Consider the following 15883-nt stretch of genomic DNA (forward strand, 5'->3'; position numbering starts at 1 on the left):
TCCAAACAAATCCCACAATCCCAACTCCCACTCAAACTCCCCTGTTTACAGCTCTGTTTGCTTGGCTCCTGTGCCGCTGCAGCTATCTGTGTTAAGACAAGCCTGAAGAGAAGATGTTGGTAGCTACGGCTTTTGAAAGGGACTCAGGCTTCTATACCCAACTCTGCTCGACTCCCTTTGTGACCTCTCTCTGTAACTCAGATGCTCACCATCAAAATAGAGTTATTAAGACTTGCCTTTTTTAATAAGGTGCTCAGATATTGTGGAGGTGAGCTGCACAGAAAAGTCTATAAAATATCTTTATGTGCTAGGCTTCCTCTATGTAGCTGGGCTTTTGACAAGGATCATGCCACATGCGTAGACACTGCATTTACTTTCAGTATGGGTTTCCCTTCTGAATAGCACAAGTTTATGAAATTAAGCAGGTCTATCCTGTCCCTCCCAACACACACACACACAAAAAGTGAAACACTCTACAATAAAAATCAAAATAACTTAGGGACATCATATGCATTGTAAAGCAAAAATCAACACCACAAGTTATTACAATTAACTCCTTCCCAATCTTTTCCTCTTCCAATTTAAACAGTAACAGCTAAAAATGGTAAAATCCAAGAATATTTTGTTCCACAGCATGAGCTGTCCACTATATGCAGAATTATAGGGTTAGAATTCTCCAGTGATCCAACTGGCTCAACAATCATGGTACTTGATAATATGGTAATAGTGAGCCATTCATTCTGCTACAGTTAAGGACCTGTCAGCATTTCTACAGACACACCAATTTCTAAGGCGTTTACAATTCAACCATAAAAACATGCTTCAGTTTAAAACTTGGCATGCAGGCCTGAATACTCAGGAGTATTTCTTTTCTTTTTTTTTCTTTTTATCTCTGTATACAATTCAAAGTTAATTTGTTTTTTTTAAAGCCACTGTCAGAATTTTTTTAATTTCTCCCACAAGTTTTGAAATGCTTATGTACACTTTCAGTATAAAAGCAGCCATCATACAGTGAAAATGGCTTTATTGACATATTTTTCCCCTGTACTAATTGTAACAAAGACATTGTAATCACAAATCAATAATGACATGCACAGACTTAAAAAGACCAGCCTGTCTTATCTGTGTTCAAAAGGTACTTTATAGCACAAGTAGTCCCATCACAATGGGTATCACAGTCTCACAAAAAGCACTTTACAAAGCATTTTACAAAGAAGGAAAAGTATCATTAACCCCACTTTACAGATGAGGAAACAAGTGCAGAAAAGTGAAGTGACTTGCCCATAGTCAAAAGTGAGTCAGTGGCATAGCCATAATTAAAACACAGGAGTCTAGATTCTCCATTCTGCAATGTAACCATGCACTCCACTCAGTTACTGTAGTGTTTATTTATGGGCACTGCACAAGTACCTACTCCTCTGCAGCTCCTGCAAGCATCTCTACCGTAATAATTTTCTCTTTATTCAAGTCTCATCTTCAAAATGTCTTCTTCATCCTCAGCTAAGGAGGAACTGCGGGTGCTCCAAACCTCTTAAAAGCCAGACTACTAATTCAGATAACTTTCAGAGTGTATGTAGGCTGCCTAAAGTTGAGCATGAAGTTGGGAATTCTTGGCCTGAAGAGTGTTTTATAGGGTTCCATAAGGCTACAACAGAACATAGTACATTAGCAACTGTCAAAACTAAATACTACATGCAGCAAAATGCAGCATTTGGGACCTTTGCTGCAGAACAGTACAGTGTTTCTAAATAATCACACCCAGAGGAAGGCAGAACAGCTGAAAAGTAAAAACCTTCATTCTGACTTCCTGAAAGATTTCAGAATGAAAACACAAGGGGGGGGGGGGGGAGGAGCGCTAAGTAAAATAGACAGAAACTATTTGACATCTGAAGAGAATGATACTGGTGGGCCCAATTCTGCCATTTCTACTTAGCTCTAACTCACTCCTGAGAAGAACAGCAAGACTGAGCTTCTAATGAGCTCAGGAAGCACATGGAGAAATGTTCTAAAATAAGGGGTAAGCAATCACCACATTTCTTTTTGGCAGTCTCATACAAGTATCTCAAGATGTGAATTTGGTGTTTGCATAACTGGGCTACACAGAGCCATCCCACCTCCAAGGGAAGAGTTTGAGCAGAACAAAAATTAAGAAAGGACTCCCTCTGCTGTTCAAATCTTTCAAACTACTGGAAAGTGCTGAAAGAACCAAACCGAATGTTATCATTCCTCATACATCTTTCTGCAGCCATTATGAAAATGCTTCTAGGAAAGTCATGAGCAGTACATGCTCCCCTTTGCTCTTTAATGAAAGGCATAAATCCCTAAGGCAAGAAACATGCAGCCACACATCATGCTATATTCCACAGAGAAGTCAAAATGAGGGTTTAACAGGGTGAAACTTCTTTAGGTTGATGGAAACAGCCTGATTGCTAGAATAGGTACCTTTTAACATGCCCATCTTGTCCCCACCCCATCTGCTTTTCGTGCCCCTCCCCCACATCAGTACCAAAAAAAAGGTTAGTTTACATTGAACACTTTGAAAACATAAAAAAAGGAGAAAAAAAATCTAACTTGTTAAAATGTCTGATAGTGTTCATTTTAAGTCAGGCCATCATTACAAGTCCTTATCAAAGAAATGCAAATAATAAGTTACAAACATATAGTGAATAGAGATTTTGATGATCAGAGCACAAGCCAATCACTGACTGCCCCAGCATGTTATTCCATAATTGTCCCTTGAAGAATTTCTTACCCCTACCCACTGTCAAAAAAAGAACTCAGGGCTAGCTGAGTCACTGGTCCAATTATGCATGAAAATTTCCACATTACTAGATACTTGCTCTTCTGACTCAGTTTCTATTTCTGATAACTGACAACCACACTGAAAATTAAATTTAAAAAGCAGGAAGACAAAGTCTGGTTATCAAATTACTGTTCACCCTGGTTCTCAGCACCTTGACACTTATTTGCTTGGACAATTAATTTTAATAGTTCATTTCAGTGACTACTGATATTATTGACAAAAATCATTACCATATTTTATGGGGATGTCAACATGTAGATGACTACACAATTAAATGGTATAAAACAAAGATTATCAGTTAATTCTGTAGACTACACACATTTCCCTCCCCCTTGCTGCTTCTATCAAGGGCAGCTGGGGGGGGAGGTGGGAGTCAGTGCCTGGGGAGTTGATAGAAATGCAGCAGTGTGGCGGGTGAGAGGGGCAGGCAGGAGCTGATAAGCTAGCTCTCCTCATGTGCCAGCTCCATGGACCCCCTTGACCTCTCCTCGCTGCCTCCTACAGAAGCAGCAGGAGGAGGGAGCAGGCAGGAGCCACCTTACCCCCGCCACCCACGCTGTTGCTTCTTTCAGAGTGAGTTTTTAAACCGCTCCCCTCACAGACTGGCTCCCACCTCTAATAGAGAGGCAGCAGCACAGGGGGATGGAGGGCTCCCCAGGAGTGGGGTTGGGAGCGCACTGGCTGCTGGCCCTGCCTATGGGATAAGGATATTAAATTTTGATTAAATCAACTAATCAAGTAGTCGATGGAATTTCCATGGCGGCTCTTGTACATTTCAAAGGGAGAGGCACAGCAGCAGGGATTCCTCTGCCTCCCTGCCCCTGCGGAGATGGTGCTGGGGGGAAACCAGCTTTTAAGCCAGCTCCCCCAGCACCAGCTCCTGCTCCCCTTCCTGCCTCTCTCTAATAGAACACTTAAAAAGCAACAAATAGTCTGATAGCACTTCATAGACCAACAAAACATGCAGATGGTATCCTGAGTTTTCATGGGCACAGCCAACTTCTTCAGACGACCAGAGATAGGCAGTGGGGGGGGGGGGGGGGGGTGAGTGTGTAAAGTGACTAGTCAAGTGACTACTCAACTATCTAACACGCTTATGCTTATCAGATAGTCATCTAGTTGCTTACATCCCTACTACAGGGACTATCGAATAGTTTTGTAACCACTACATTTTTATGCAGTTACATGTGTATTTAATTATCCCTCTATGAAATAAGGGATCTTTCGGAAAAGGCTTTATTTTCCGAAAGATCAGCGTCTAGACTGGCGCTTTTTTCCAACAAATCTCCATGCGGGGAAAAAAGCGGCAGCCATTTTTATGCTAATGAAGCAGGGGAGATTTAAATCTCCGCTTCATTAGCAATTGTGATACGTCTAATTTACATCCCTTTTACGAAGAACTTGTGGCTTATTACAATCACCCTGTGTAGCAATCAATCATCCCTGACAGAGGCTTATCTAAGCTGCTCTTAACTGAACATTATGTCTGTGTTCCCTCTGTTTTCCCTCTGTTTCCTAAATAAAAATGACACTATTATTCTGAAATCATGCATTTTTCACAGTGGTTTACAAGGCAGTACCTGTACAACAGGGGGCAAATTGATAACTGTCAAATCATTGTCTGGTCATTCATGAAACTGGTTTTCAAAGTCTCTCTGATGTGCAGGGCATCTTGATGTACTCTCCCTCAGGGGCGGTCCATGAGCCTAGGCAAACTAGGCAGTTGCCTAGGGCGCCGCTGGCCCGAGCGCCCCATGATTACATCATGGCCATTGACGGCCGTGCAGGTGGGGGCGCCGATCGCACCTTCTGCCTGGGGTGCCAGCTGCCGCAGCCGGCCTCAAGCTGCTCCTGCTCTCCCTTACTGCCCTGGTGTCTGGCTGCTCTTCATTGTCTACCAAGTGATCTGCCTCAACCTCCCCACCCTGTCAGAATATTTTTCCTCTCACAAATATGCAGCACACTGCAAGCAACAACAACAGGAATATTGATTTCTCTGAGCTCCAACCTAGTCAATATACTTTGCCAGCATGCTTTTAAATGGCCAATGACACATTCTACCACCATTCTGCACTTGCTTATCCTGAAGTTGAACTATTCCTTACTGCTGTCCAGGCTACCTGTGCACGGGTTCATGAGCCATGGGAACAAGGGTTTAGCTGGGTCTCCAAGGATAACTATTGGCATAGTCTCCAAAGGGTAATTTTCTGGTCTGCAAAGAAAGTTCTGTCTTGCAATTTTCTGAAGAGACTGGGGTTTCTACAGATGCACGCATTATGCATCTTTCCCAACCACCCCATCTGGATGTCAGTGAAACAGCCAGTGTGATCCAACACCATTGATAAAGCACCCCTTGTGGTTTATGTATGCTTTGTCAAGGTGGTCTGTGGCCAAAATGGGGATGTGTGTTCCATCGCCTCACCACAGTTAGAGAACTGCACTGCGGCAAAGCCATCCACTATGTCCTGCACATTCCCCAGATTCACTATCCTTCCTAGCAGAAGAGCATGAATTGCCTTGGTTACTTAGATCAGAGCAGTCCTCATTGTGGATTTACCCACTCCAAACTGATTCCTGACTGGTAGCAGTCTAGAGTTGAAAGCTTCCACAGGGAAATCTTTGCTAACAGGGCAGCTCCAGCTCTTTTTAGTGTTCTCCTGTAAACTCTCATCGGGGTTTTATAGCTGGATATATGAAAGAGAGAGAGGCAGAGAGAGTTTAACACTAAGAAGGTGCCCAGAACCTATTTGTGTAACTGCAAAACCACATAAATTTTTCTAGTCTTTGCTGCATGCAAAGTCATGAAGCTTGCAAGAATCCTCAAAAAGTAATAGAACACTCAGTTTTTCCCCCATCATTTTCACATTCAAAAACTAACATTATGTCACATGCTTCATGGTATCTTCAAAAAAACCAGAAAAATAAGGAAAGCTACACTGGCAACAGTTGTTAATCAGATCAATGTATTTGTTACTTCTGAAAAGCTGAGAAAAAGCACTAAAGAACTGTACAAACCACCTACCCTAACTGCTTACATTTTCTCTTGGTTTATTTCAAGATTGCTGATGTTTTCCATCGTACAATTCCTACTCGGATCCCCAAACCAAAGTCCACGAGCTTGACTAAATTACCTGTGAAAACACCTACTGGACATCTCAATAAACCACTTCAGGAAAGCAAAGTTGGAAAGCTACACATCATGAGAACTGTATCTAACACTTACCTTCAAAATGGAGGGAAAAGGTAAACTCCTTTCTGGAATATCAAGGAGTAAAATATATTTGTTGAGTAATATGAATCACTGCAGCAAATACTTCTAAAGGCTGTTTCAGAACCAAAAAAAAATAGATAATGTTTCCACAAGTAGTGAGATAACACTGGTCTATAAAAAAGAATGCAACAGTCACGTAAGAACATCAAGACTTCAGTAACACTGTCTGGACCAAACTCTGCTCTCCCTGCTCCAGTGTAAATTTGGATTTATACCAGGTTAAATGACTGAATCTGACTCTAAACATCAAGTGGCAAATTAAATTACAAATGAATTTTTATTATAAACCAAAATTTGACCTAAAACCTCTGCAACTAATAACCGCAATTTTAACTTTACCTTAATAGGATTATAACAATGTATTACGGTCATAATGATAAGTTATCATACAAGGATTTTGTTTTCAGTTGGTCTTATATTTGTGTTTCAACGTGGATATTTTTATGTTAAAATTTAAATGAGATGAGTTCACGACTGGAAACTATCCTGATATGAAAGAACATAAAGAAAGAGTAATAGGCCAACTTGAATGTGCAAGGAGCTCTTTAAATAAACCGAAAAGTAAAGGGGAATCCTACAAAAAGTGGTAATATAGGTGAATTGTTAAGGATGACTACAAAAGACTAACACAAACATGAAGGGACAAAATCAGAAAGGCAAAGGCACAAAATGAGTTACATTTAGCAAGGACCATAAAAGGCAATTAGAAATTATTTTATACATAGATTAGGAGTCAGAGAAAGACTAAAGAAAAATGCAGATACTCAGCTTTTGGAGTGTAGTGTAGTAGGAAAGAGAACTAATAACTGACAATATCAAGACGACTAAGCTGCTTAATGCTTATTTTGTTTCAGTCTTTACTAAAAAGATTAATTGTGAACAGATGCTTAACACAATAAATATTAATAACTAGCTGGAGTTACCCGGCATTGCTCGGGAAGCCGGAGGAACAAAATGTAGAAAAACAGTAGTCCATTATCTTTTTTTGAATGGTAGAAAAGTTGCACTGATTTCTATAGGGATTAAAATATAGATCCACGTCATCCCCAGAAATGGGAGGGGGGTGAGACCCTGGGTAGAAAGGAGGTTACACACAGGAGAAGTGCCCCAGTTTGCGCCCGGAACTGGAGGTGCCACAGGGGGGCAGGGCGGGAGCCTGAGCCGTTCTGTGTGTGGGGAGTCAGGGAACTGCATGTCAGGGTGAGGGGAAAGGGGGAAAGAGTCGTTTATGTAACTTCACAGGCGGGAGGGGGCAAGTCCCAGATGGCGCTGAGGGCTGCAGGCAGTGGGCACAGGACCTTCAGTGAGTGGAGTGGCCCCTCCAGCGCAGTATGACGGGTTGCTTTTTGATTTTTACAGCTTGAGCTCGGGCCTGATTGGGTCCAAAAGTACCTTAAAACCTTCTCCTGGAGGAAAGGTTATCCCATGCAAAGTTTGGTTGCAGTAGCTCTTATAGTGTCCAAGGGTATGGCTACACTAGCCACCCTAGTTCGAACGAAGGTGGCTAATGTAGTCATTCGAACTTGCAAATGAAGCCCTCATTGCAGGAGGAGTAATGGTAGTTTGAATTAAGAGTGTTAATTCAAACTATCTAGTCCGTGCCGCGTGTAGCCGCGGGCAGGTAGTTCGAGCTACCAGGCATTTAAAAATGGCGGCACCCGGGAACATGCAAATGAAGCCCAGGATATTTAAATCCCAGGCTTCATTTGCAAGTTCGAATGACTACATTAGCCACCCTAGTTCGAACTAGGGTGGCTAGTCTAGCCATACCCCAAGTTATTAGTGCACAAACATACATACATTCTCCTTTATATATTAGAAGATGGAGAAGTAACAGAACAAGTTACAAAATATTAGGTAAGTTAGATGCATTAAGTTGGCAGGGCCTGATGACTTTCACCTAGGACACTTAAAAAACAAACAACTAGCAATTGTCTTCGAGAATCTTTGGAAGACAGGTGACTCCCAGAGGAATGTAAAATGGCAAACATAGTATCTATCTTTTAAAAAGGGAACAGAGGACAATCGAATTGTAGACCTGACAGCCTAATGTTGATGCCTAGACAGATACTGGAATAAATTACTAAATCCATTTGTAGCGAGAGGATAATAGCGTGACAAAGAATAACCAATGAGAACAAATCATACCAAATCAAATCAATTTTCTTCTTTGGGAGGATTCCTGACCTACTGCTTGGGGTGAGAAGCAGTAGACATGATACATCTTGAGTTTAGAAAGACTTAACACGTGACTCTTTCATAAGCAGACTAGGGAAATGTCATCTAGATGAAAGTACTAAAAGGTTGTTGCACAACTGTCTGAAAGATTATTCAAAGAACAGTTATCAGTAGATTGCTGTCAAACAGGAAGCATGTATCTAATGGAGTCCCACAGATGTCTACAGTAGTCAATATTTAAATTAATGAGTTGGATAATAGAATGAAAAGTATGCTTATAAAATTTGCAGATGATACCAAACTGGGAGGGGTTGCAAGCATTTTGGAGGACATAATAGAATTCAAAATGACCTTGACAAATTGGAGAATTGATCTGAAACAAACAAGATGAAACTAAATAAAGACAAGGGTAAAGTACTACATTTTGGAAGGGGAAAAAAAAAAAAAATCAAACGTATGACTACCAAATGGGGAAGAACAGTTGTGTGGCTTAAAAGGATCTAGAGGTTATAGTGGATCACAAGTTGAACGGGTCAACAATGTGATTCAGTTGGAAAAAATTGCTAATATTCTGGAGTATATTAAGAAAAGTGTTGTATTTAAGACACGAGAAAAAATGTTCCTCTCTGCTCAGTACCAATGAGGCTTCAGCTGGAGTTCTGGTCCAGTTTTGGGTGCCACACTTCAAGCTCTGGGTAAATAGGAGAGTGCCAAAGAAAGCAACAACAATAATCCAATATTTAGAAAGCCTAAGCTATGAGGAAAGGTTAAAAAACCCTGGTCTTAAGAAGAAGGCTAAGGGGGAGGACCTAATAACAGTCTTTGAATATGTTAAAGTTGTTATAGAGAGGACAGTAATAATTTGTTCTCCATGATCATTGAAGGCTGGCAAAGAAAGAAACTATGGAGGAAAATAAAGGCATTTTTCTATTGCACAATAAAGTTTTAAAGCTGTATTAAGCTTTTGAAAAGAAAACCATTGCGTTTTGTTCAGATTTACAAACAATCTCCATTGTTTGTAACTCTGAAGTTTTACAGTATAAGGATAAACAAGTCCTCTGAACCTCTTTCAGTACAAGGAATCCTGTATCACCACAAAAAACTAACAATTGAACTACAATTCATATGCATGTGTGACACCACCAGAATGGGGCTGAATAGGGACTGGGAATGGCTCTTTCCATACAATAAAAACAACACATGGTCTGGTGGCGCTTTATAGACTAACGAAACATGTAGATGGTATCATGAGCTTTCGTGGGCACAGCCCACTTCTTCAGATGACCGGAGTTATGAGTTGGGGAAATGAAAACTCGAAATAAACAGGAGAGGGGAAGGGGAAGGGGAAGAGAAAGAAAAAAAAGAAGGGGGGTGGGAGACAGAGTATCATTAAGTATCTGGAGAATGGGTACTTAAACCTAAACTGATAAAAATCGAAGTCAATAGATACATTACTAAAACAGGAAGGATACCACTCAGGGAGCTGTTAGCACCTTCAGTGATTAAGTAGGTAGAGTCCCCACCAGCACATATCAGTATTTCAGTTTTAGAAATGCTCTATAAAGATCCTGTAGGTTACTGTCTCTGTCTGTGGCGTCGGAGCAAATCTGGTTGTATCGTAGGTCTTGGCTGTATACAATCGACTGAAAAATGTGTCTTATGTTACAATATGCCAACATCTTTATGGCTGACCTTGAAAAATGTTTCCTCAGCTCTCGCCCCCTAACACCCGTACTTTACTTATGCTACATTGATCCACGGTGAAGAGACTCTTGAAGACTTCCACAAGGATTTCAACAACTTCCACCTTACTATCAACCTCAGCCTGGACCAGTCCACAAGGGAAATCCACTTCCTGGACACTACAGTACAGTTAAATAATGGACACATTTCTACCACCCTTTATAAGAAACGTACCAACCGCTACACTTATCTTCATGCTTCCAGCTTCCGTCCCAGACACATTTTTCAGTCTATTGTATACAGCTAAGTCCTATGATACAACAGGATTTGCTCCGACCCCACAAACAGAGACGTTCACCTTCAGGATCTTTACAGAGCATTCCTAAAATGGAAATACCCAGCTGGGGACATGAAAAAACAAATTGACAGAGCCAAAAAAATACCCAGACATGAACTACTTCAAGACAGACTCAAAAGAGAAAACAACAGAACTCCTCTTGTTGTTGTCTACAGTCCACAACTCAGACCCCTCCAACACATTATACACAATGTCCAACCCATCTTGGAAAATGATCCCTCACTCTCAGAGGCCTTAGGAGAAAAACCTATTCTTGCTTACAGACAACCCCCAACCATGCCACACCACCACATAATAAACCTCCAGGAACCCAGCCCTGCAACCAAAAAAGATGCCTACTCTGCCCACATATCTACACTGGCGAATTCATCACTGGAGCAAACAACATAAGCCACAAAATCAAAGGGTCATTTGACTGTACATCCAGTAATTTGATCTATGCCATCAAATGCCTGCAGTGCCCCCACTGCTCTATATCTATATCTATATCTATATCTATATCTATATCTATATAGGACAAACTTTCTCTTCAAGAAAGCATCAATGGACACAAATCGGATATACCTAAAGGGAACATAAAGAAGCCTGTTGGTGAGCATTTCAGCTTGCCTAACTACAGTCTGACAGACCTGCAAGTAGCTGTCTTGTCACAAACCAGCTCTACAAGCCAAATACACAGAGAAGTCCTGGAATTCCAGTTCATCCACAAATTCAATTCACATGCTAATGGACTCAATCGTGATATGGGCTGGTGGGGACTCTACCTAGTTAATAATCACTGATGTGCTAACAGCTCCCTGAGTGGTATCCTTCCTGCTTTAGGAATCTATCTATTGACCTGCTTAGGTTTAAGTACCCATTTTCCAAATACTTAATGATGCTCTGTCTCCTGCCCCCCTTCCTTTTTTCTTACTCTCCCCCTTCCCTTCCCCTCTCCTATTTGTTTCAAGTTTTCATATCCAGGGCTCAACAATTAGGGCAATCTACTCACCCATGGCGAGTAGATTTTAGCCCGGCATGGTGCTGCAGCGCAGTCTGTGCATGCGCAGCATGCCAAACTACACGGCTGGCGAGCAGGGCTTGCTGCCGCTTGTCAAGCCCTTTTCATATCCCCAACTCATAATTCTGGTCATCTGAAGAAGTGGGCTGTGCCCACGTAAGCTCATGATACCATCTACATGTTTCATTAGCCTATAAAATGCTACCAGACCACCTCTTGTTCTTTTTCTGTAACAGACTAACTCAGCTACCCCCGAAGCTCCATACAATAAGTACATTTCCACTTTAGGTAGTCCCACCTTCTTATCCACATCTACCGTGATTGAATTAGTTCTGACCTAGCACTCCCATCACTGGATCTCTATTATCTGTTTCTTTTTCTTTCACTTCACCCATCTGACAAAATGAGTTGCAACTCTCAAAAGCTTATGTCATAATAAAGTTGTTAGTCTTTAAGGTGCCACTGAACTCCTTGCTGTTTCTGCTGAAAGACTAATGTGGCTACCTCTCTGAAAGAGGTTACCTAACAAGGTTGTGGAACGCCCTTCAAGTGGTTTTTAACAAGAGGTTAGACAAACATCTGACAGAGATTGTCTAGATATTTTTCCTCCAGACTCAGCGCAGGTACGGATGCACTATATGACCTCCCCAGGTCCCTTCCAGACTAATTTATATGATTCCATGAATGGAGGAATAAATTTAGCTTGCCATTGATTAAATAAGCTTAAATTAATGCAGAGCTTTAGATTGTGCACACCATTAATTTTTTAAAACGTAATCTGAAAGGGGTCGAGTTCCCTAATGTATTAGTTAACTAATGTGATGTAATTACACTTGTTTGTGAGCAAACACTACCTTATGAAAACATATGCAAGAATTACGATCTCCTTTTTTTATTAGCTGTATTAATCTTTGCAGGTATTATAGTATATAGATCTCAGTTTATGCATGCTGTCTACTGAAGCAGAGTTGAAGTTGTGGTTATTTAATTAAAATTAACATAGAATTGCAATCTTAAGGTCAGTCTACACAACAACTTAGGTCGACATATTCAGCATATTTGTAATGAGCTTGTCTACATTACGCAGTCCCTCCTATTGATCTAAAGGGCTGTTAAAATCAATCCCGCTACTCTACCAGTGAGTGGAATAAAACCTGAAGTGACACTCATGCATCAAATTAAGGGCATTGAATGTAATTTGGAGTTACTGGCTTCCAGGTGATGAACTAGAGTGCTCCAGTGTGAATACTCAGGCAAGTACTTTTAACCCGAATGCTCTTTAGCCAGGTTCAGGACTGTGCTGCTTCATGCAAAACCATCATCTTGGCACCCAACCAACACTATGTATTAATTTTGTAGCTAGAAATGTAAATTACTTTAATCAAAGATATTAAGGCAACAATAGGCAATCTAGGCTAGTGAGCAACCTGCCTAATTGGTCCTCCATCTCGGTAACCTGCACGATTGTCATAACCAAGATGGCCTCCTGGAATAGGGTAGTTTTGCTAACTGCTCTTGCATACCTAAGCATTTGTGGCAAATGAACTGTAGCAGCGCTTTGATTGGACGCAGAGGGAGTACATGGCTCTCACAGTCTATGTGTGTAAATAATCACACACCTCACTTCACATGCCCTTGCTTTACGTGCATATCATTTCAGTAATACCACTAGTCAACCAATGATGCGACTAGTTGGTTCCCCACCCTTGCTCCTTCTATCAGAGAGAGGCAGCAAGTGGGGAAGCAGGAGCTGGTGCTGGGGGTAGCCAGTTTAAAGCCTCCCCTGCCATCCCTCTTCCCCACTGCCCCATGGAGATGGTGCTGAGGGGAACCAGCTTTTAAGCCTGCTCTCCCCCAGCATCAGCTCCTGCTCTCCACCTTGCTGCCTCTGAAGTAGATGCAACAAGGAGGGGAGGGCGAGGAATCGAGTAGTCAACAACTCTTTTACGTGCCTATTACAGAACTATGGGCTTGCTGCAGAAATTACTGGGTAAAGTTCTTCAGACTAAATGATCATAACGGTCCCTTCTAAGCTTAAAAATCATTTAATAATTAATCACACACAAATAGCATATACATCCACATCACCAGAAAGTGAGAACTATTAGCAAAGTATTAATTTTTCTTTATTCTACAATAGTTGTGATGATATAAATATGAAAGAGGAGTTGACATAAAACATTCTAATGGTATTGCAAAACAATACACAAAGGATTACTTACTCCCATTCACATGCTAGGATATTATGTTTTGTTTTCATCTCCATTGGGTGAATTTGAAAATCTGTTTCACACACTTTGCTTTTCATGATTGTTTCTCCTAATTTTAAATGTTGCTAAGATAAGGAACACACCCCGGGGTAGGTTGACAGAAAATGTATTGATTAGCAAAAGAAGCTTAATCCATTGGTTAGTATATATTTTGTGCACTCAAATTGGTCTGAATTGTCCTGTCAAAAAAGTATGCTGTTTTTCTAATTGTGAAGCCTAAATATTATTCTGATAAACACCTACTGCTTTAGGAAAAACACTTTTCAAAATACTGAACAAATAAAGTTTGACAAGAAAATAGTATTTTATTTTTTTAATCCCAAAATTGGCAGAATATTTTAAATGTATGCATCTCACATTGTAAATAAATGGATTAAAATAATGGAAAATTCTGTGACAGCTTCTTAATTTACTGGTCACTTGCGTCAAACTTAGTGCTTTAAATTCAATTTGCTAGAGTGAACTTTGCTTCAGTAATTATCGTAACAGATTGTTACTGTGTGGCTACGTCTACATTGCACTCTGTTGAGCAAGAACATATGCAAATGAGGTGCAGCGATGACTATCGCCATGCCTCATTTGCATACTTAACGAGCCGCCATTTTTGTGCAAGGGGCTTTTGTGCAAAAAAGAGCCATCTACATGGCTCTTTCTTGCACAAAACCCCCCTCTTGTGCAAGAGCCGTTCTGCCTGAAAATAAGCATCAGAATGGATCTTGCTCAAGAGGGGGTTTTTGCGCAAGAAGAAGTCGTGTAGACTGCTCCTTCTTGCACAAAATGGTGGCTCATTAAGTATGCAAATGAGGCGTGGCGATATTCATCGCCACGCCTCATTTGCATATGTTCTTGCTCAAGAGAGTGCAATGTAGATGTAGCCTGTGTGTTCTAGATTGGGGTTGGCAATAAGAGGCTGATAGGACAGAGGCAATTCACCAGGGTTATGCTTCACCAGGGTTATGCTTTATTTACCTGTGTGTTCACAGGTAAGGTGGCTCACAGGTCCCATTGGCCGTGGTTCACCATTTCCAGACAATGAGAGCTGTGCGGAATGGCATGGGCTGGGTCACTGTTTCCTGCAGGTCCCAATGGCCGGGAACAGTGAACCACAGTCAACAGGAACTTCAAGCAGCTGTACCTGCACATGCTCAGGTAAATAAAGCATCAGGTGGCCCACAAGAGGCTAACCCTAGAAAACAGCATCTGGTCCAGGGGCCCCTTATTGCCCATGCCTGTTCTAGATAAACCGAGTAATATTTATATTTATGTGTTTATACTTGGCAGGTTTAAAAATTTTATGTCAAGGTCCTATCTTCAGGATAATTGATGACAAACTCAACATAAATGGAACTAAGATAGATAATGCAACTATATACAACATGCCAATTTGCTCACTGCAAGTTGTTACCACTTAACATTGTTGGGCTCTGATTAAGTGAAATTGATTAGGCCAGACCCAACAGGACTTGCACAACCTAAAAAGCTGAACTGTGGTTAGTGCTCACAGCCCTTTTCACAAGCCTGCAAATTCACCATATTGCATTTCAGAGCATTTTGTGTTTCATTTTTGCTGCTTGCTTCCAACATAAAACTCAACATCACAAGTGTAAAAATTCTAGGGAACTAGGTAGCCTAGGGAACTGGGGTTCAGAGCTTGTCACCTCAAACTTGCTGGTTCAAATCCACCATCTGCTGACAGTGGCCAAATGCTATTCCCACCTGGCAACTGACTAATGGAATGCATGAAACTGGTTGATGATGGCTGCACAGTTACTAGCAGAAAGCTAACCAGTGCTTTAATATTGACATCAGACAACACCATTAGCTGGCACGTTCAAAAGACAGGCCAAGGAACACAAATAAATATATTTCACTTATGTAGAGCTTTTCATTCAAAAATCCTAAAGCACTTTACAAAGTGGATAAATATCAGTAACTCCATTTTGCAGACTGGGAAGCTGAAACAAAGACAGTCTAAGTCAGTGGTTCTCAAACTTTTTGGGCTCCGGAGCCCTTTACATGCGTAAAAATTTATGCAGCACCCCAGCGGTCCACTGATTGTACGTGTTGAACGTATCGATGTTTCCAGTTTGTCAACCTCGCAGAGCCCCTGGAGATGTCTCGCGGAGCCTAAGGGGCTCCACGGAGCACAGTTTGAGAAACACTGCCTCCAAACAGCATCATTCTTCCGAGTAGACTTGGAGACTAAATTATCCCCAAAATTTGACATGGTTCACACCAGGTCTGAAATTAGACATGTTGGTAACAAACATTGAGATGCGAAGAGGAAAGGGGAGGAAAGAGGGAGGGAGATTGTGTCCTG

General features: G+C 41.3%; 2 protein-coding genes across 2 annotated transcripts in view; one reads left to right on the forward strand and one right to left on the reverse strand.

Moving 5' to 3' along the window:
* The window catches only part of FILIP1L (filamin A interacting protein 1 like), a 294587-nt gene extending 287278 nt beyond the window's left edge, over positions 1 to 7309 (forward strand). The window contains exon 7 of the mRNA XM_075914071.1: positions 5862 to 7309. Within this exon, the coding sequence (XP_075770186.1) occupies positions 5862 to 6050 (189 nt within the window). The 3' untranslated portion in view covers positions 6051 to 7309. The remainder of the gene's footprint in view (positions 1 to 5861) is intronic.
* The window catches only part of CMSS1 (cms1 ribosomal small subunit homolog), a 352914-nt gene that overhangs the window by 332267 nt on the left and 4764 nt on the right, over positions 1 to 15883 (reverse strand). The gene's annotated exons all lie outside the window — the stretch shown is intronic.

This window comes from Pelodiscus sinensis, chromosome 1 (genome assembly GCF_049634645.1).
Source record: "Pelodiscus sinensis isolate JC-2024 chromosome 1, ASM4963464v1, whole genome shotgun sequence".
NCBI lineage: Eukaryota > Metazoa > Chordata > Testudines > Trionychidae > Pelodiscus > Pelodiscus sinensis.